The sequence below is a fragment of the Pogona vitticeps genome, chromosome 6 (genome assembly GCF_051106095.1).
Source record: "Pogona vitticeps strain Pit_001003342236 chromosome 6, PviZW2.1, whole genome shotgun sequence".
NCBI lineage: Eukaryota > Metazoa > Chordata > Lepidosauria > Squamata > Agamidae > Pogona > Pogona vitticeps.
Window position 1 is genome coordinate 75,271,066 of NC_135788.1, and position 23,203 is coordinate 75,294,268.

General features: G+C 42.4%; 1 protein-coding gene across 3 annotated transcripts in view; it reads right to left on the reverse strand.

The window, feature by feature from the left end:
- LOC110085764 (uncharacterized) overlaps positions 1-15,206 on the reverse strand; it is a 50,986-nt gene extending 35,780 nt beyond the window's left edge. The window contains exons 1-3 of one of the 3 annotated variants that reach the window (XM_073003896.2): positions 14,983-15,206; positions 13,406-13,555; positions 147-171 (exon numbers count right to left, since the gene is read on the reverse strand). In XM_073003896.2, the coding sequence (XP_072859997.2) occupies positions 147-171; positions 13,406-13,489 (109 nt within the window). In that variant the 5' untranslated portion in view covers positions 13,490-13,555; positions 14,983-15,206. The remainder of the gene's footprint in view (positions 1-146; positions 172-13,405; positions 13,556-14,982) is intronic. The other 2 variants (XM_078377602.1, XM_078377603.1) reach the window with 2 other exon arrangements.
- Positions 15,207-23,203: the final 7,997 nt, after the last annotated feature.

Below are 23,203 nucleotides of genomic sequence, written 5' to 3' on the forward strand. Positions count from 1 at the left end.
CATACATATGCCCACTGTATAACAAAGTTATCACAATTCAAAGGGTAGAAATATTTTTAATGTTGAGATGCTAGAAAGATTAGCTAAAAGTTTAAATTTAACAATTCCTAAAAAAGATATGGAAAATGAAAAAGTTCTGCACTTACGTTTTGCCTCCAGGCTTCTCTCTCTCTAAATAAAGGTGCACATGTTTCCAAAACAAAATAAAGAGAGAATCATTAGCGAACTAACCATTTCTCTTTAGAAAGAGAAAACATTACCTTGATCATAGCATCTGCAGACAAATTAAATTGAAGGTCAACTTTTATTGGAAAAGGAAAAAGTACTGCCTTCATTATTTTCTGCAAAAGCTACAGAGTAATGGGGAGAGGATTCTGATTCCAAGGAATACCTCAGAGATAACTTCAATACTAGCACTGTATGTTCATGGTAACAGATTCTTCTAAGTGATGTGGGGAGATAAATTTTAGGGATGGCTTACACAAAATCTTGATTTTTGCTCAGTTTCAGCTCCTACAGTCCTAGGAGCTAGACCCTCCCCAAAAATCAAGATTTTGAGCCATTCGTTGAAGTCTCCATGGTAATCCACTTTGTTGACATTTCTATAGGAAATATGACGTCAGTAGCTGAAATTTAAGCAACAAGACAAATCTGGAGGAGAAAGTGAAGCAGAAGAAGAAGTTGTGAAATCTTCAGACTATGGAAAAGATGCTAGGCATGAAATAGAAATTGCATTTGAACCTCACAAAAATCTTGGCCTCTCTCCCTCGCTCTTTTTCAAAACATAGGCATACATTCTATCTTATGGAACCTTGATTAAAACAATCCCAAAAAGACTTAGTGATACTTTTTGAATGTTCAGGATAATCAGGAAGTTTCTGGAAGCTTTTAAGAAATAACTAGCTGACAACCAAAAAGTAACAACAATGAGAGTTGGAGTTGTGTGCGTAAGTCTGTCACTTTTAACTGTGCCATATCCTTCAGTGTTAAAGCATTTAACTTCTTCCTGGGCACACATTTTTAGCTTTTGCCTGTGAAAATATTTTAAAAGATATATATTTTAAGAGATAATAATATTAAGCATTTAAGATATGAAATTATTATTTTTTTCTTTGTGACTAGGGAATGACTTTTACTATGCAGTAAGTCAATTTCTGACACTGATGGATGCCATCAGTGGCTCAAAAAGTGAAAAGGGAAGGGCTTTTTCCTGGTTCATTTTAATGTCACACTAGAATATTAATATTATCTAGTTCCAAAAAAAACTGATACAGAGAAATATTAGCCAATATCCTATGACCCAACAAATGCATTAGTCTTGGCAGGAAATTGCCACAAATTAAGAAGTCATTGTAAGCATTCACTGTTGAGTGTTGTCACAAAACTTGTTGCGCAATGGCAAGTGGCTACATTGACTTCTTAACTTGTGACAATTCACTGTGAGATTCATGCATTTTGTACTATCCCACAGGCATCAATTAGCAGGATTTTTATCATTATTAAGTTCAGTAGATTATAGAATCATAGAATAATAGAGTTGGATGGGGCCTATAAGGCTATCCAGTTCAATCTCCTGTTCAATGCAAGAACCCAAAACAAAGTATATCTGACAGATTATTGTCAAATTTTCTTTTGAATACCTCCAGTACTCACTACTTCCCAAGGTTATTGGTTTCATTAATATACTACTATAAAAGTTTTTCCTAATATTCAACCAAAATCTGAATTAAAACCAAGAAAACCAGCAACCTACAGAAATTAAGCTTTTTTGACAAGCTCTGAAATGATTATTAAGATTAAAAGATTTAGAATACAACACACATACACACATTTGCTTTCAAACAACTATGGATGGACTATGGAAATCAGTACAGCTGAATTACACTACCAATGGGGGAGACTTTTGGTAATGCAAGATTTCCTCCTCCTATTCTGCAGGTCTCACAGTTTTCATATTATGAAAAGGATGAGAAAAGCCATGCAACGAAGGGGAAATCTTTCCTTCCCAAAAATCCTCCCTGCTGGTGGCGCAGCTATGCCAAGAGGTTTTCAGCCTCACTGATAGAGAAGGTGAAACAATACTACCACCACTTCTTATTTCTACGTTGGGACAGACAAGGCATACAAATTGTTACCATTTCTGATTTTATCATCACATGCTTCTTATCTTCTTTATTTTAAAGGTTTTCAAAAGAATTTGTCTATCAGGAAGCAGGGCATACTTCGTATTTGTTCAAGCAAACAGTATTTATCTGATCTGTTTTTCAAAGTCTGTACGACAATTTATTCAGATTAAGTTATTCACTCCTCTCTTGCCATAAAGACCTTGCTGAATCTGTTAAAGAATATCACTGGGTACTTTATTTTTATAATTTATCTGTAACTATCTTTTTATATATATATATATAAAAATCAAGATTGTTGGTACTGACTAAGAGGACAACTTTAGAACAGAGAAGACTCAGGATAAAACATGCAAATGCCTCAATAAAGGCAACATTAACGGTACCACAGTGAAGATTCACATGCCAATTCACGTGATATAAATTTTTGCAAGAAAGATTGGTCAGCAAACTTGGCTGGCTCAGTGGCAAATAGCTCTGCTCTTGATTCCATAAATATGCCCACTAAGAAGTGTCTTCTTTAAGAGCATCCTTCGTATGCCTCAGCAACTTCCAATGGTCTGGAACACAGATGTCACATCCATACATACAGCACTGATGTTACCTCCCCTCTTTATAAGTTGTTTTGTAGGGGGAAAGCTAAGGTGCTTTTTCCCAAAAAACAACCTGGATAAAACACACAACAACAGTTATACATACCATATCATACTTACTTATACTTACATTCTAAGTTAACCATAGCAATTAGGCATTTAAACATTTACCATATACATTACATCAATTTACCTTTATTCATACAAACCAAGTTAAAAAAACAGGTACATTTAACTTTTTGTCATCAATATATATACATAGTCCATGTTTCTTTCGCCGTCTTCATTCTTCAGGTCTTCTTGACAAGGCGTCAGCAACACAGTTCACTGACCCTCTGACCACCTTCACTTCAAAGTCATAGTCCTGTAGATTTAAAGCCCACCTCATAAGTTTGCTATTGTGGGTTTTCATTGTCTTTAACCATTGCAATGGTGAATGGTCAGTACACAGAACAAAATGTCTTCCCCAGATGTAAGGCTTGGCCTTCTGGATCGCGTAGACTATGGCCAAACACTCCTTCTCCACGGTTGCCAAATGTCTCTCACCTTTTTGAAGTTTCCTACTCAGGTAGGACACTGGATGCTGGTCACCATTCTCATCCTCCTGGCACAGAACTGCTCCTACCCCGCTGTTAGACGCATCGGTGTAGATGATGAACTCCCGGTCGAAGTCTGGAGCACGCAGCACTGGATACTGGACGAGCGCCTCCTTCAACCTCTGGAACGCCGCCTCACAGTCGCTGGTCCACGGGATGCTGTCATCAGTCTTCTTCCTCGTCAGATCGGTCAGCGGAGCCGCAATCTCGCTAAACCTCGGGATGAACTTTCTGTAGTAGCCCACCAACCCAAGAAATGATTCGACTTTTCTCTTGGTGTTGGGTCTGGGCCAACCACGAACAGCCTCCACCTTGGCCTCCAGGGGTTTTATCACTCCTCCCCCTACTATGTGACCCAAGCACTTTACTTCTGGGCTACCCAGCTGCAGTTTGCTCTCTTTGCAAGGCCTAGGCCAAAGCACTTCCTCCCCTGGGTCAAAGTGCCTCTCCCTGCCTTCCTGGTCATCCCAAGCTTTCTGTCTGACCTTCTGAGCTTGCAGGTTTTCTGCTGCCAGCTCTAGATTCCTCTTTAGGTCATTCATCAAGGTGTCTATGTATGTCACAACGTCTTGTGGGTCATCCTGGGTGATCTGCTCCCAATTTTGTTTGATCAAATCAAGGGGCCCTTTCACCCTTCTCCCAAATAAAAGTTCAAATGGACTGAACCCGGTACTGGCTTGTGGCACTGATCGATAAGCAAACAAAAGGGATTGCAGCTTCTGGTCCCAATTGTTTGGATTCTCTGCCAAGTAAGCCCTAATCATGCGCATTAGAGTCCCATTGAACTTCTCAGTTAACCCATTACTTTCAGGATGATAGGCAGTGGTTTCCTTGTGCTTAATTCCACAGATTTGCCATAAGCGTTTCATGAGCTTTGATGTGAACGATGCGCCCAAATCTGTGATTATTTCTGAGGCAAATCCCATCCTGGACATATACCCCACCAAGGCATCTGCCACTGTGTTAGTTTCAATGTTAGTCAAGGGTATGGCTTCAGGGTACCTCGTGGCATGGTCCACAATGGTGAGAATGAACCTGTTCCCCCTCTTTGTGGCCTTGGGCAAAGGTCCCACAATATCCACCCCTATGCATTTGAACGGAGTGTCAATCACAGGCAAAGGGCACAACTTTGCTTTGGTCCTGTCGCGGCTATTCCCCTGCCTTTGACACACATCACATTGTTTACAGAACTCCCTGATCTGCTTCCCTATGTCAGGCCAGTAAAAATTCTGTGTGATTCTCTGCTGTGTTTTGTTCACCCCTAAGTGTGCAGCAAACATGTCAGAGTGCCCCCTTTGTAAGATCATGGGGCGATACTTTTCAGGCACCACTAGCTGACTTCTGATCCCATCTCCCCCTTTTGAGATATTCCTCAGGGTCTCTCTATATAAAATCCCCTTTTTCTCCAGAAATCTCACTGGGGTTTCAGGTGTTAGCTGGGCGTCAGTCACCTGTTCAAAACACTTTTGGAGAGTGGCGTCTGCCTTTTGCTCTTGTCCAAATCTGCTGTCTGTGGTTAAGGTTTCCACCACAGCTTCTGAACTCCCCCCACCTGCTTCCGTCTCTGGCTCATCATTACCCCCCTGAACTGTCCCCGTGGTGGCTTGTGAACGTGTAATCACTAGCACCCGTTTCACATGTTCAGCCAGGTCATTTCCCACGAGCACGGCTGCTGGCAGAGTCGATGAAATCGCTAGCCGCCAAACTCCCCTCCAGCCTTGAAAGTTGACAGGTACCTCCGCGACTGGCAGTGAGATTACCTGCCCCTCAATCCCTGCCACCTTCATGCTCTCATTTGGGATTAGATATTCCCTAGGAATAATATCTGGACGGCACAGGGTCACCTGAGAACAAGTGTCCCGCAGCCCCCGATACTGATGGCCAAGTATTCCTACGTCCACCCCTGCTGTCTCAAACAACTGAGAATCCGTTCTCACCAGTAGGCAGCGCCTGACCTCTACAAGAGGACCACTTTCCTCAGCCTGATCAGCAGATGTAGCTGTTCCAGATTGAGTAGCTATGGCAACAGGCTCCCTCAGTGACAATGAGCCTTGCTCTTTCTGGACACAGAACACAGCTTTTGGCTTGGTTCCACTCGAATCCTGAGGCACAATTCCTTTTAGCTGCTTTAATTTCTCACACTCTGAGATTAGATGGCCCTTTCCCTGACAGAAATAACATTTTCTGGTGTATTTTGAGTCTTTCTCATCTTGCTTTGGTTTTCCCTCCAAAATCTGAGGTCTTGGTTTCATGTCTGAGGGCTTCCCTTCACCATGGGCCCCTCCCCCTTGCTGGCTTTTCCCTGGTCCCTGAGAGTACTTGCTGTAGGGTTCTTTAGGTTTTCCCATCGCTTTCCCCTCACCCAAGGGCTTTCTTATTTGGGAAATAAAATCTGCGATCTCGGCTGCTTCTGCCACAGATTTTGGTTTCCTTTCCCTCACCTGGAATTTCAGTTCCCCATGCAGGACTGAATAGAACTGTTCCAGCGCTATCAAGTCTTTGAGCTGCTGAAAGGTCTCTGTCCCCTCCTGAGATAGCCATTTCTCTAGCAGCCTCACCAATTGAGCCCCCACTTGGGTAAAAGTCTGCTCTGGTTTCTTTGTGAGGGACCTGAATCTTTGCCTCAGCTGTTCCGCATTTATCCCATGTCTTGCAAACACCAGTTTTTTAAACTCTGCAAAATCTTTCATCAGTTCCTCAGGCATCTCGGCATAAACCTCAGCCAGGCTACCACTGATTAAAGATCGCATGATGGTCATCTTCTCAGTTTCCCTCACTGAGAAGTCCACAAACGCTCTTTCCACTAAGGAAAAGAACACCTCAGGACAATCTCCCTTGTGGTACACAGGGAATTTCTTCAGGTCAGCCTTAGACAATTGGCCTCCCTCAGAATCCCTAATGTTATTATTGTTCTGGTTCATCATTTCCAATTTCCTTAATTCAAACGCCATCCTTTCTTTTTCCAGAGCAATTTTCTCTCTCTCTAATCTTTCTTCTCTTTCCAATCTCTCTATTTCAAATTGCCTTTTTTCTCTCTCTAATCTTTCTTCTCTTTCCCTTTCCTCCATTTCAAATTGCCTCATCCTCAGTTCATGCTGTTGGGCTAGGAGCAATTTTCTGAGTTCTGGGTTCTGCTCTCCTGTGCTGTCACCTTGCACTGAGCCAAATTCATCCTCAGAACCTTGGTCTACCTGGGGGTCTTTCACTTCACCCATTTCTGCCATTTGGCTTCGAGTCAAGGGCATAATCCCCCCCCCCAGAACAGGCTGCTTTCAAAAGTCAAGCCTCAAAATAAAGCGACCACTTTTTTTTTTCTTTTGCCTCAGAACCAGCTTTCTCTATAGATTGCTGCTGTCCTTCAGCACTACTTGCAACAGTTGCGAGCTAGAGTCTACCCCCCTCTGCTGGGCCTCTCAGCAGACAAGCTAGCTCACTGCTATTTCACAGTTTTGCCTCAGCTTTTTCCCGCCAAAACAGGCTGCCTCAGAGCTCCCTAATCTAGTCCCCAATCTGAGGTTACACGTTCTTCTACTAGTGCACCCCCCCGTGAGGTACACCTAGAAGATTACCTACGTGCTCTCAGATTGTCCCTGACTAGACCCCCCTTGCTCTGGGCACACTTGCCAAGGCTTTGCTGGACCACTGGACAACTGGACCAGTCGTATCCCACACGCTGGACACCAATCAATGTGACAAACCCAGACCTACTGGGATCTGCCACATGTTACACTAAGCTGCCACCAACCATTCCCTTTAAGAAGTCACACAGACCAGGGATGGATTTTCAACAAATAAAAAAATAAGGTTTATTTAAAACACACACAGGGAAAATAAAATAATCAGGTGAATAAGATATAGTAACGTGGCTTAGTCTCATTCATACATGCATACAGTTTGGTTCACACAGAACACTTAACTTAAAGCACAGACCCTGAACCTATCAGTTCTGGCTAACCAACAGACACCTGAACCTATCAGGTTGGTACTCTGACACACAGTAGTACCCTGTCTGACACACAGACTCCCACACCAGCTTCTTCTTCCCAGCTGCTGCTTCGTCACATCCCAGCGTCTCCTTCACCACACAGGCTTCACATTTATATACAGTACAGCCCCTCCTCCTGATGTCCCGCCTTCCACTCCCCATAGGATGGAACTTTCCCTCCAAACCCATGACAGACAGGTAACATCAGTGCTGTATGTAACAAATAGCTCTGCTCTTGATTCCATAAATATGCCCACTAAGAAGTGTCTTCTTTAAGAGCATCCTTCGTATGCCTCAGCAACTTCCAATGGTCTGGAACACAGATGTCACATCCATACTTTGCTGAAACCTTTTTACTGCTGGAAACATCGCTGGTGGTGTGATGCAGTCAAATGCAGTAGATCAACACTTCTGCTATCACAAATCCTATTTTTCCTATTTGCCATCTTCCATGTCCAGTCTTCAGCCACAAGAATATTTAAAAATTATACTTGTATTTTGATAACTCAGTAGCAGTAAACACTGCTCTGTTCTAGAGATATATAAAATGCCAAATGTGCAGAAAATGCCATTCTTGTTATTCATTATCACATCTCCACTATCAAAAGGAGGCAAATACTTGTCTGTTTCCCGTAAATTATAGGAATAGTTCTGGGATGTTCTTCTGAAGATCCAGTTTTTCTGAGCATTCTGCCGACTAGGTATAATTAGGACTCCTGGATGCTTGACTGACAATCTTCACTCTGCATGTGCATCAATGCAGCCATATCACATATAAGGAAGAAAGCATGTGAACAAAAGGTGCAGAAATTTGAAATCCAGACCTTGAAATAATTTCTCAAAATTATATTCCAGTAATTTCATTTTGGCAAGATAGCTACCTAGTGATTACAACTTATATTGAACCAAAAAGTTGAATTGTTCTTTGTCCTATGAAGTACAATCAGAATTGCTGTATGAACAGAATTTATCCCAGGAGCCTTGCTTCTATCATAGGAGCTGTCCGCTACTGAACCAAGGTACATGGGGAAACTCTAAAATGTTAAGGCTAGACTCCAAATTATTTTCATTCTTGCAACACTGATATAAGGGCTAAATAGAGACTGAATAACAAAGAGAAGGAAAACAGGCACTTAACAGATGCACCAAATATCTTCACATTTGGTATACAGCAGATGTGACAGTGATAATCAGTTGGTAACTTTCTCTATAAAGGCAAAGCCTCCAGAGCAAACAGAGTGCTTTAAAACAACTTTATCTACGACCACATTTTAAACATTCAAGATGTTCATAAAGTGGAAATGGAAAGGTGGGGAAAAAATCACTTTGACTTAGCACCTGCCCAAAAGCAGTACCTATCTGTCTCTAAGTTTCAAATTATGTAACTGAACACTGGTCTATAACCATACAACTGCTATTACTGCAGAATAAAATGTTATAAGAAACTGAAGAAAAGTTGGGGATCCAACAGCAATGCCAAACTTTCTTTGTAATATCAGGATATCTGCTCAGGTACAGTATGTTGCAAAAACAAATGTTTCTCATCTGATAATAAGAGATCAGCAGTCCGTTAAACTGTTGTACTCATAAAGAACCTTTCAATCTCCCAAAGTCATTTTTTTTGTTGTAAAATAGGAACTTGACAACTTTGTCACCTTAAGAGTTCTAAACCACTTTCCCACATTTCAGCACTTGCTGTATATTGCTTTGATTTTTCAAAGATAAAATTTGGCTGGGGAAAAATGATCATATATTAGTCTATGTAGCAATAAGCAGCATTCAGCATCAGGTCTCTGGGGATTAGATCTTGTTCAGCTCAAAAACTGCCACAAGCATCCCATTGGATAATCAACTATTTCATATATTTCACTCACACGTTTTGGATCATTTGAAATATAATCCAAAATATCCCAGGGGTCTGGACTGGGAAGCACCAGAAAGGATGATGTGAAAATCATCATCAAGAGTATTTCTTTATAATTCTGCAAACGCAGAAGAGAATGATAACTTTCATTGGAACATTAAAAAACTAAATAGCAAGTTCTCATGGATGAAATCGAATTCCTCAGCTAAAGCACAGCTCCTTCATGGATGGTGCAGAAAAAATATCCAAAAACGGATGTTACATATCTGTGAAATGGTCAGGTCTTCTTGTGAGGCTGAGCCTGTACTGTCTCTGCAGGAAGGCTTGGAATCTTTACACTCTGACTCTTGAGACCAAAAACTTGCCAATTACCCTGTGATTGTCCTCCCCTCACATTGCTGCTTGATACGTAAAGTTTCTTTTTAAATGTGGGGGTGGGGAAAGACAACACAAAGACCCAGCAGCTTTTAGCACATTCACCAGGTAGAAGCAGTCAATTGTGCCAAATTAGTCAGACGCGAAGAATTCATGTGGCTGGTGTGGTTTTCAGGACCATGCGGATTTTTCCTTGTTCTTTCTTTAAACTTCTGTTTATTTTTCAGCAATACAGTGGTGCCTCAACTTATGGAATTAATCTGTATTGGAACAGCGGACGTAGGTCAAAATTTCCATAAATCGAAGCACCATTTCCCATAGGAATGCAATGAAAATGGATTAATCCATTCCGGCCAAAGAAAAATTACTTGCCCCCCCCCAAAAAAAAATAAATAAAAATAAAATACTGCAAGCCTCTGGGCCTGCAAAAAAACAAAACAAATCTAAAAATAAGCGTAAACATAACCCTACCAGCCCAATCCTACCCTGCAAAAGCCACGCAAAACAGTAAAAAGTTAAAAGCAGCACCTTTCCTCCACTGCTTCTTCCCGGCCCTGGCTCCACCGCCCGGAGGCTTGAGCTGGCCGGGGTGCTTCAGCCGTTCATCTCCTGACTCGCCTCCCACTTGCTCCCCGCCACCCTGTGGGCCCATGGCAGGCAATTAAAATGGCGGAGGGCGGCAAGGATCGAGTGGGAGGCAAGCAGCCGAAGCACTCCGGACAGCTCAAGCCTCCCAGCACTGGGCGACCGCTGTCTCCACCACCCGCCAGAAAACCCAGGAGGGTCAAGCCTCCCGGCTCTGGGCCACCCCCAGCGCATCCCTTTCCCTAACCGTTTGGGCGAAAGAGCTATAAAGAAGCAACCTCTTAGCCACCAACAGTTAGTAAATTAAAATTTCCCACCCTTTCCCCCTGCCTTTTTCCTTTCGTAAGTGGAAGCTCCAGCCGCAAGTCGAAGAAAAATTTTGCGGCCAGAGCTTTCCATAACTTGGAATTTTCATAAGTAGGGACGTCTGTAAGTCGAGGTACCACTGTAGCATTAACTCTGTTTAAATTACAGTATTCAATTGTTCTACAGAAAATTGCTTGTTTATACCGTTTACAAAATAGTATAAATTTACAGCCACTGACATGTGAACAGTGAAGACTTTATAACCGTTCAGTTTTGGAGTTCAATATGGCTCCATGGTGTAATTCAAAGTGTTTTAAAGCAGTTAATTCAAGTCCCAAGCCATTGTCTACAGAGCTGTCTAAATGTTCAGTGTAAGCATTTCAATCCAAGAACAGATGCTAGACTGCCCACACCAGATTTAAGTTTTATTTTTCTCTCGTATTTTCACTCCTAACCCAGAGCGTAGTGCAACTGGTATCTAAATCAGAGCCCAATACATCCATCATCCAAAACAATATGCAGTATTCTTAATTTTTTTAGTCATTACAGATAGCACATCCAATTTCAATTGTCAGCAACCAAAAGACTACCTTTTTATGCCTTATTCCAGCAAAGTGTGTCTGGAGTGCCGGAGCACTCAAACATGGAATCTTACAAAGCTGAAGCAAATTCAGAAATAGTTCCACTTATACATTCATTTAATGTCCTTGTAAAAATAAGAATTTTTATTTTGTTATTAAGACATTTACCACACACAAACATTTTCAGACAGCAAGTTGCTCTGGATTTCAGGGTGCACTTCCTTAAAGCATTATATTCACATTGGGAGCATAGGGTAGCAAATAACAGATCAAACATTGCCACTGGAGGAACAAATATTCCAAGTGTCACAAAAACCTTTTCATCTTTTTTGGCTGATATATATAGCCACCCTGAGCACCTATGTATAAGGGCAGGGTACAAACGGAATTCATTCCAAAGGAATAAAGACTAATTTGCATTGATTACAATATTTTCACATTCCCTTTCTCCTAAAAAAGGGCCCAAGGTGGCTTACACAATTAAAATACAATATTAAAAGATAAAAATGGTAATTATTCAAATATTTAAAAATTAACATTGTATTTCAAAATGCTATCAAAACATTAACAAAACAGATTTGGAAGCAACAAAATATAAAGCATCCTGTTTATTGTCTCCTAGATAGCCAGTCACTAAGAAAAAGTTTGCCTGAAGAGAAATGTCTTTGTCTGCTTGTGGGAGCAGAGCAAAGATTGGGCCAGCCTGGCCTCCTGTGGGAGGGAATTCCAAAGCAGTAACTGAGCAGGCTGTCTCCTTTCCCCACCAAATGCACCTGTGAAGGTGGTGGAACTGAGAGCAAGCCCTTCCCTGATGATCTCAACATCCAAGCAGGCTCATGAAGGGAAATACAGCTTTTGAGATACCGTATTTTTCCATTTATAAGATGACTCAATGTATAAGACGACTTCCCCTTTTCTAACCCCAAATTAGAAAATTTGATCCCTGCTTTTCCCTTCATTTTGCAAAGCCACGGAGCTTAGCAAAAGGACGGGAAGGCTCCCTTTGGGTAAAGCAGCGATGAAAGGGCTTCAGGATCAAAGGGCTGTGATTGTGCAGCCCTTTCAATGCTGCTTTACCCAAAGGAAGCCTTTCCTTCCTTTTTGCTAAGCCCCGTGGCTTCGCAAAAGAGGTTGTACTCTGTGTATAAAACGACCCTCATTTTTTTGTCTAATTATGTAAGGAAGAAGTGTCGTTCTATACATGGAAAAATACGGTAGCTTGGACCCAAGCTGTTTGGGATTTTATAAATTAAAACCAGCACTTCGAATTGTGCCTAGAAATGGATCAGCAGTCAGAATTTTGGACCTGCTGAAGTTTCTGAGCACTTTCTAATGGCAGGTCCATATAGTACGTTTTACAGTAATCCAACCAGGATGTCACTAAAGCATGTGTCACTGTGGCCAGGTCAGTCCTCTCCAGGAATGGGCACAGCTGGCATCCTAAACTGTGCAAAGGAACCCCTGGCCACCACCAAAAGGCTCAGAAATGAATCCAGGAGAACACCCAAACTGTGCACCCATGTTTTCAGAGAGAGTGTAACCCCATCCAGTACAGGCTGAATCCCTAGTCCTTGATCTGTCTTTCAAATGACCAGGAGCACCTCTGTCTTGTCTGGATTAAGTTTCAGTTTATTCATCCTCATCCAACTCATTACTGATACTGGACAATGATCTAGAACCAAAAAAAATTTCCTTGAGATTTTTATGAAAAGTTGAGACAGAGTTGTGTGTTATCCACATGAAAGTGAATTCTAAAACTCCAGATTACCTCTCTCAGAAGTTTCATGTAGATGTGAAATAGCAAAGGGAACAAAACACAACCCCAAGGGATGTTAATGGCCAGGATGTCCAACAGGAGTCCCCCAGCACTACCTTCTGAATTCTCCCCTCTAGGAAGGGCCAGAGCCACTACATAAACTACAACTTCATGGACACAAAGACAGCCTAGTTATAATTATCCAAGCCCCGATAACCTCTCATCTGAAATACTAAAATGAAAACAAATTGGAAACTTCAGCTGGTCAGTTATGACAGCAGTGAAGCTACTGACAGAGACTGCTTTGTGCAATCACACCATTTTCATGTACCTGTTTATCCCCATGTTTCCAATGAATTACCTCAACAAATTCTAATGAACCAACAAAGACCTTTTGGTTTTGCTGATGTCAGTATGACTTGCTCAACTTCTCTTGTAGCAGACACTACCAATACAAACACTTCCAACATTTTAGTTTATAATTAATTAACTGTATGATTTCTACATTTTAAATCATGTATTTTATTAATAAAGGCTTTGTAATTCAGGACCAGTCTTACTGCACACATGAAATAAATTATCTAAAGATATGACTGTGCTATAAGAATAATACTAAAAAAACTAATAGGAAAGAGACTCACTTCAGTTGCCGATCCTTCAGCTGCTGCCTTAGAATTTCCCCCAGATTCTGGGCTGGGTTCTCCTCGTCTAATTTGAGTGCTCATTTTTTGATCAGGTGCCCAGCACACTTAACAAAAGGATGTTTCGAACAGCTGTTATTGTGTTTAAGCCTGTTAATTATAATTTTAAAAGATCAAAATCTTTAATATATTCAATTTATACAAACAGTAATATACACTTTGCAAAGTAACAAGCATACATAGTTCTCTCATCTGATGACCTTATCTAAATCTTGTTCCAAATAATAGGCTCAGAATATGGACAGAAAAAGAATCCTAATAGAGTAAACATATACAAAAAAGGCTATATTTCAAGGCTTTTTTGCATGCAAAATGAAAACAAAACAGACATGCTAAATATATTCTCAAAGACATGCTAAATGTTTCATAGAAAATTTGGGATTTGAGAGGGAATTAAAACTATGAAGAAACTAGGAGCAGAACTGTGGAAGGTAATTTCCAAAATAAGGGTCAGCAAAAGAGGAAACTATTCAGTAACTGAGGATATTTTGTCACTTTAAAAGTAAAAACTGCAAGACAGGAAATAGTGGGATGGAACCAAAGTCAAGCCAACCTGCAAATTTAAGGTGTAAGAAAAGCATCTCAAGACTACTACAGCAGCACACCTGAATGTAAGCAGGAATTAGGGGGCAGAAACAGTTAAAACAGGATCCCATGTTAGCCCTAATAATGAAAGGTCTTAATTTCAGGCATGCTGGCCAATGCATCTTTTTAATACCAGCATTTAATCCCTAGAAATAATAAAGAGCCAGAGACAAGAAGCCCCGAGTTTGCGCACAGCGTCTCGCAATGTAAACATGAGGAATGAGCCTTTCCCCCACGTATTTGGCAGACCATCTTCTTCCACCCAGATCTACCTGAATCACCTGATATAGTCAGCAGGGACGGCTGAGGGGCCTGACGGCAAGGGAGGCCCAGAAGGGAAAAACAAGAAACCGGGCCTTCTCGGCTGTGGCCCCTCGGCTGTGGCACACTCTCCCTACCGAAATTCGACTGGGAGTCTTCAAAAGCTAATTAAAAGCTTGCTTATTCAAGCAGGCCTTCCCTCCAGTCAATTAAGTGATTTCTATTTTTTTTCTTTTTAAGTCATGCCATCTTGGTCACTTGGAATTGTTATAATTGTATTTTTTTTTTGTGATCTTATTTTTGTTATATTGATGTGCTTTTATCTATGTAAGCTGCCCCAGTAGACATTGTCTAGAGGGGCGGGGTAAAAATCTAATAAATAAATAAATAAACAGGCTAAAAACAAAAGGGAAAAAAATAAAGACAAAAATGTGGTGGCACCTCAAATACTAACGCCAATAATTTAATTTTATATCTGAGGAGGAAGACTTGTCGACGAACGACCAGATTAAAATACAGCAGTTAGTCTTTTTTTTATTATTTGCATTTTCTCCCCGGATTTCCCCCTAGGATTTTGTATCATAAAGCATGGGTCGATGCCCAAACACCCTTGAACAGACATTATTCAGGCTTCGTGCGCCTTTAACGAAACACACTTCGATATTACTGACCTCCTTGGGCTCTAATTTCTTTTTAAGCGAGGCGAGAGAACTTCTTAAGGACGACTAAGGAGAGTTTAAAGCTTTCGGCCTATCTCCACACACGCACAACAAAAAAAACAAGAAGACGGTTCCCGAGTTGACGCCAGACCTGCCGAGAAACGAAACACCGCCTCCTTCGCCGTCACCGACCAAGAACAAGTACATCCGGGACAATTACGTAACTTACCAGCCCCCCCCAGACCAAATGAATCGACCAATCAGGAAGATTGAGACAGGCAGTTAGCGTGCCAATGAGGAAGAGCGAGACAAGCTTTTCTGCAAGCCGCAAAGGAGAGGAAGTGACGTAACGGACGAGGTCCGAAAGAGAAGGGGGAGCAAGAAAATGGTCGAGGTCCGTGTCAGAGTCTTTCGGAGTCACCCAGGTCCCAGCATAGAACATAATTACTTCAAGACCTCGCTATTTAGTTAGCACAAACCATTTGCACATCACCAGAAAGGCAGACGAAAGAGGGCACTGACTTACCCCCCCCCCGAAAAAAACCCACAAAGCTATAAACCCAATTGATATATGCAGCTGCAAACTTGGAAAGTAGCTTTATATTTTTAAAAGATTTACATCTCAAGGACTATGGACATGTCCAAACAGTCGAGGAGAAGAGCAGACCTTCGCGGGTTTGATTCCAAACTGTAGTGTCGTTACCACATGTTTAAGAACTGCGTCTATTGAAAATCCATGCGAAAAAAAATATTTTCACATCTACAGTACTCTACTAGAGCTCGGTTTCTATAGCTATTCTTATAAAACGTTAATATTTCTATGTTAATTGAAGACTTCCTGGCTCTGGCGCAGAAATGTGTCGTAGAGTTAATCCTGGAACAAAATAAACGATGTGCCAGAGGAACGAAACAAGCCCAGACAGGCACACATTAAAAAAATTAACAAATACAGGGGGAAAGGGGGGGGCGACAAAATCACTAAAGAAGAACCTGGCTTTGCAGAACAAATGACCACAAGAAGTGTGGCTGCTGACGCTGCTGTTTAGATCTCGGTACAGATGAGCAATGTCGAGGTCTCTGAAAGCAGGAAAGAAATCAGAATGCTGTGGATCAGTATCTTGCCACAGGCAAGGGGGTTCTTTTGGATTCAAGGTAATGACATCCCTGTGAAGAAGAAGAAGAAGAAAGGCTCCAAAGCATTATTAAAAGAACAGGAAAAAAGGAAAGCAATAGTAAAGTATACAATAGAAAGCATTTCTACAAAAAGGATAAAAGACTAATTCTAATGCAAAAGGATAGAGCAAAACAATACAAGGAGAAATCCTTCTGCTACTGGAAACAGTGACAAAGTTGTTACATTTCCATGTGAGGTACAGAGTCCTGTGGTATAGCTGTGGTCTATACTGAAGCTCAACAATGGCCTCAAATCTGTCCCCTTTATAATTCTAAGGCAGCTAGCACCAGCCTCCTTGACTAAGGTCACAACATTTTCCCCTTCTTAATTGTCAAATTGATGGAAAAATAACTAACTGGAATATTGATAAGGAGATTCCTCACTATATGGTAAAATGAACATGTCTGTCATTGCAGAACTTCTCAATCACAGTTGAGACACCAGATTGAGATGCATCCATCATGTTCAGCTACAGATAGTTTTGGTGGAGATGAAGGTGAAGAAATTGGGCAGCAAAGATACCGAAGTTGAAAGTCACACTTGTGGAGGATCTTTCACAAACAATGCCACTGATACCCAAACTTGTTAGTACCGCACAAAAGAGGAAAATGGTAAATCACTGCTGAATATTTCTTATGTTGAGAAACTTATGATGAGCCAGTCCAAAATGAAACAAGAAATAGTGCTGAAGATGAGATCACCAGGTCATAAAAAAACATTCAGGGATGAGCAAAGGACAAGTATAAATCACATTGTCACAAATGATGCAACTGGATTAAAGCTGAAAAAATGTCCAGTGGACAATGTACAACTGGATTAAAGGTGAAAGGAAAGTCTGGTGTTACACAGCATATACAATTGGAACATGGAATTTGTCAAGTATGACTCAAGGTAAACCAGAAACTGTAAAGAAAAAAATTGAATGTTTAAACATTGCAATACTTATTTATTTCTTTAAAATACTTTTGCCCCACTTTTCTCCTTAAGAAGGAACCAAGGTGGCTCACTTAATTCAAAGAATATTTAAAGATAAAAACAGTAAGCATACAAATATAAAAAAAAATCAAACACCACAGTAAAAGATGGTAAACAGAAGCAACATCAAAAAGTGAAGGCACAATAATCTAGTATTTTAAGACTTTATGTCAGTGAACTAAATGGAACATTTTCTGTCAAACAGGTACAAATGCAAAGAAACATTTTAGTCAGCAGCTACAACGTGTTTTATTCTCAAAATGGCAGACTCAGAAGACATTTTGTTATGTGCTATCAAGTCATCTCTGACTAAGGGTGATCCTATGAATGAGCAACTTCCAAAATGTCCTATCTTCAACAGCCCTGCTCTGCTCTTGCAAACTCAACCCTATGGCTTCCTTTAGGGAGTCAATCCATCTGATATTTGATCTTCCTCTTTTCCTACTACCTTCAACCTTTCCCAGTATTCCTGACTTTTCCAGAGAATCCTGTCTTTTCATGACATGGCCGAGGTAGGACAGCCTCATCTGAGGCTGTCACACTTGAGAAATGTAATAAGATGGCAAGACTTTCTGGAAAAAATATTGATCCTAAGAAAAAGGATAGATCGCGTATAGTTTGCGATCTATCCGGAATTGGCCAGGGTGAAGGGCCTCCCACTAGCATCTCACCTGACCAATTTGCAGCGTTTTTTAAATCCAAAGTGGAGGCCATCCGCCGTGACCTTTCTCCTTTTTTAAATACAATGGATCGAGCAGAGATGTCCAGCGCTCCGTCCTGCCCGGTAATTCTCGATTCTTTTCAGCCTGTAACATCAGAGCTGGTAGACAAGGCGCTTGATCGCTGTCGGGCCACCACCTCTTCTCTCGACCCTTGCCCGGCCTGGCTAATCAAAGCAGCCAGGCCGGTAACAACTGAATGGGCCACTGCAATAATTAATGGGTCTCTCCAGGAGGGCAAGGTACCCCTTGCCCTCAAGGAGACATTCATTAGGCCCATCAGGAAGAAACCAAATCTGGCGGCGGATGAAATTGGCAATTATAGGCCCGTCGCCAGTGTGTCCTTCCTCAGCAAAGTGGTTGAGAGGGTGGTGGCAGACCAGCTTCAGGCGCTCTTAGATGAAACCAATGCTCTAGACCCATTTCAGTCGGGCTTCAGGCCACGCTATGGTACAGAGACGGCACTGGTCGCACTGCTGGATGACCTGTTGAGGGAGGCTGATGGGGGCAATGTGTCCTTGTTGGTCCTCCTCGACATCTCAGCTGCCTTTGATACCGTCGACCATGGTATCCTCCTGGGGAGGCTCTCTGAGTTGGGAGTTGGTGGCCTCGCACTTGCCTGGCTCCGCTCCTTCCTGGAGGACCGCCCCCAGAGAGTGCAGATTGGGGAGAATGTCTCGGCCCCGTGGAATCTCAATTGTGGGGTTCCACAGGGGTCGATCATCTCCCCAATGCTGTTTAACATCTTCATGAGGCCGCTGGGCGGGGTCATCAGAGGGTGTGGGGCATCGTGTCACCAGTACGCTGATGACACACAGCTCTACATCTCTTTTACTCCAACTTCAGTGGATGCCGTCCAGTCCCTTCAGCGCTGCCTGGACACCGTACTGGAATGGATGCAGTCAAATGGATTGAGGCTGAACCCGGACAAGACGGAGGTCTTGAGGGTGGGTGGCCCTCCCGTCAGCAGCATAGGTGACTCCCTTTCTTTTGGAGGGACGACCCTTGCCACAAAGAGTGAGGTCCGCAGCTTGGGGATACATCTGGACCCGGCACTAACCATGGAAACCCAGGTGGCATCCGTGGTCCGTTCTGCCTATTTTCATCTATGGCTGATTGCCCAGCTGCGGCCATATCTTGATCGGGGGGCCCTCACTACTCTAGTCCACGTGCTCGTAATCTCGAGACTAGACCATTGTAACGCACTCTACGTGGGGCTGCCTTTGAGGCTCATGCGGAAACTCCAGATGGTCCAGAATGCAGCAGCCAGGCTTATTAGTGGGGTGAGAAAATATCAGCACATCTCCTCCACTCTGGCTGCGCTGCACTGGTTACCTATTCGTTTCCGCATTGACTTCAAAGTATTAATGATTACATATAAAGCCCTAAACGGTTTGGGACCTCAATATTTGGCAGATCGCCTCCTCCCACCCAGATCTACCTGAGTCACCCGACATAGCCAGCAGGGACGGCTGAGGGGACTGACGCCGAGGGAGGCCCGGAAGGAGAAAACAAGAAACCGGGCCTTCTCGGCAGTTGCCCCTCGGCTGTGGAACACACTTCCCACTGAAATTCGGCTGGCACCCTCGCTGGGTGTGTTCAAAAACCAACTAAAAACATGGTTATTCAGACAGGCCTTCCCCCCAGTCACCTAAGTTCCTTCCCCCTTTTTTCTGGTTCTTAATGTTGCCATCTTGGATAATATTAATTATAATAATTGCATTATGTTAGTTATTTTTCTACATTGTTTTAATGTGTTTTAATTTTTGTAAGCCGCCCCGAGTAGACGTTGTCTAGAGGGGCGTGGTAGAAATTGAATAAATAAATAAATAAATAAATACAATCAGAGGATAGGTCTGAGGACATGACTTGTCCATGAAAGCTCACATTAAAATATTGCAGTTAGACTTTGGCCACAATATTTTTTGTCTTCTTCTTTTTTTTAACTCTCTTGGTGTATGTGAGCCTTGCTGGCCCTAGCCAGGTCCACTGGAGCTTCTTCCTCCATTCCTAGGTCCATAGATGAGGCCACAGATGGCTCGATACAAATAGGTACAAAAGTGTTCCTTGCATAATTACATTGTAAACTCTAGTTCAGCAGTTCTTAATCTTTTCTTTACCACGGACCCTACTTAAATGTCTGTTGTTGCCGTGGACTACTAAGACTTAACTCCCTATTTAAACTCTAAAGTGCATCAAATATTTATTTAAAGTTTCTCATGAAGGGTCTCATCAACAGATATTCTTTGGTATAAAGGTGACACTTTTTAAGATGACTGGAGGAAACTTCATTTTGATTTGAAAAGGATGCACCCTCATAAACAGCATCAATTCTTTTACGTTTCAGATTCAGCCAGTGAGCCATTTTGAGGCTCAGCCAAAATGTTTTGTTACAAAATTCACTGCAATAATATTGGAAAAGTCACTTTACCCAACAATAACCAAATGGTTTTATTAGCAGAAACCAAAAAAGAAACACGATCACAAAGTCTGTCCGACCAGTCATTCACACTGACTGACTCTGACTCTCTCTTCCTACAGCTTTTGTCTGTGCAGTAGCAAGAAATATCACATGTTGTCTCTCAGCCACTCAGCATCATTCATTTGCATGTTCTCGCCATATGTAGAAATATCAAAGTTATTTCCTATCAAACACTTTTCATAACCGAATTTTACTTTTGTTTGATTTTAATGGTGGTGGTGGGTTAGAAAAGCCAACTTTTAAACAAGCAAGGGAAATTAAGGTTTTGTTCTGCATTTTCTTTCACTTTCTTTGCTTCATTCATTCATTCTTTCTAACTGCAAAAGGTCATAACTTTTCTTCAAGCCTTCGCAAACCTCTTGTGAGGACATTGCGGCCTCCCAGGGGCCTGTGGACCACAGTATAAAAACCTATGCTCTAGTACTATGGTGGGGTATAAAAGTCAAAATAGCAACGGGCTTTATTACAACAAGGATGGAGGATATAAATACATGTAAACCATAACTCACCTTTCCTAGTATAGCTGCCTTCTAGAGATGGGAGTATTCATATACAAATATGCATATCCCCACACAGGTGGCGATAACGAGAGTCCAACCCCATGGTGCCGGACTGTCCACTCACTGATCCACCACTGCCACAGATGCAGCAATTCTTTCAATGGTTCTGCAGCTTACGATCGGCAAGCCACTCCTGGCAGGAGGTGGGAGGACAAGCCTCGCTGCAAGGTTGAAGAGTGGCTCGCAGATCGCGATCTGCAGAGCCATTGGAAGAATCCCAGCATCCGCAGCAGCGGCAGATCGGTGAGTGGACCATCCGGTCCCATGAGGCTGGACCCTTCTTATCGCCACCTGTGCAGGGATATCTGTACAAGAATAGCCCATCTCCACTCCCTTCATTTCTCTTAAGTCAGCAGCATTAAAGTCCTATAACCATCCAGTTACCACCACCAGGAGGGATTTTAGTTCAGTCTTGCCTACTGTAGTTGCCCACATGGGCTCAAACCATGATGTTTGCAACGAAGAGGGTCATTATACCTAGACCAAGGGCAGTGATGACAGATACTTTCTCTCTAACTCAAGAGAGCTGGTACTGGTGCTGCCACTGGCGTTGTCGCCACAAGTGTCAAGGCTGGGTTACAGCAGCTCCCCTGGTCTGGGTTATTTGAGGTGGCATCCCTCGCTCTTGTCCCTTTCACCAATAAGAGGGGCAAGGGAGGGGGCTGGGGATTGATAGGTTTTTCTGCCATCCCTTTGGGCACCTACAACTGTACAATTATCCAGTCTATGAGTCCTCTTTATAAATGTATTCCCAGTCCCTGGGTTGCTCAGGTGCTTCAATGGGATCTTCCTCCACTTGGAAGCCCTCATTAGATTCCTCCAAGGTATCTCTCCAAGATGCTTCTTCTTCCACTCCCTCCACCAGGATGCCAGGCTCCCAGTTTGTAACACCTGCTCTACTTTCTCCCTCTCCTCCCCAGATGAGGTCTCTTTCTCCAGCACCTCCCTTATATACCCCAGCAACCAGGTTTCATGCCCAGGCCTCCCCTTCCAGGGCCTCTGTTTAAGTTCCCTGCTCCTGTGCAGGTTCCCCTGGTGACTGTTTACTAGGTGATCGTCCCAAAATTCTGCCCAGGAGCTCACAGTGCAAAATTCCTTGGGTTCTATGGAAAGATGAGACAGCCAGCCAACAGGGGGGCCTGTGCCACTGTTGTCATCCTCACAATGTAGCACTGAATGAAGACCCAAGATCATTAAAGGCTATTACACAATTTGATCTGTGTCTAGTGGTGGAACTGTCCTAGCACAAGCCTCATTTGGCTGGTGGGTTTGTATGTTCAGAATAAGTTCAGGTGTACTATCCATGACACAGTTAGTTGAACAGTGGATTGCACATACAGTTTTGTAAGCCGTTGTACAAGACCTTCTGCAACTGGATGTATGAGTTACTGTCTTATGCTGCCCAGGGTGACCATTGGTCAGATGGACTATCAAGTAAGTAAAGTAAGTAAGTAAGTAAGTAAGTAAGTAAGTAAGTAAGTAAGTAAGTAAGTAAGTAAGTAAGTAAATGTATAAATAAGTTGTTGCACAGCAGCTTGCATAGCTTCTTGTGCAACTGCTAGTCCAAGGTAGAGAAATTTCAGAATTGGGAGCAAGCTGTCTTTTGCTACTTGCCTGAGCTGTGGCATGAATGAATCGGGTTGGGGTATATGTCTAAATGAATCTCTCTCTCTCTCTCTCTCTCTCTCTCTCTCTCTCTGTGTGTGTGTGTGTGTGTGTGTGTGAATGCATGCATGCATGCATTCACATGTGTGGGTATGCAGTAGCCATGTTTGCCCTTACCTTTGCCTGTCAGTCCTGGCTGTGTCCATTGCTGGCTCCACAGCATGAATCTGTCTCTTCCACTTATGCTTTCTGCACCCTGGGCATGAGCCTCCTGCGCTCCACTTAGTCTTTAGCTGTTTCCTGCCCTTCATTCAGAGGCTTCTTATCTTTGGCAACTTCCTGTACAACATATACGCTTGCTGTCTCAGGGCCCCAGGTATTCAGGAGAGTGTCTTCCCACTCAGGATATGACAAAATGTTGTCTTGCCAGAGACAAATCCTTTCAGAAATGCTATGGAGGCACAATCATAATGAGTCTAGCATTCACATCATGATGATGACTAACCACAAAAGAAGGAAGGCAGGCAGGCGAGGAAGCTAATGTAGAACTGCCCAAATGTCATGCTACGGTAACCAAAACTCATGTATTTTCATAAAATAATGCAAACCTTGTATGTCATGTGGAGGCCTTTTTCTTATTTCTATAATACCTGACAAGACTGAGCCATATATAGAAATTAATCAAGAACAGGAAAAACAATATTGCAAAATCCACAGA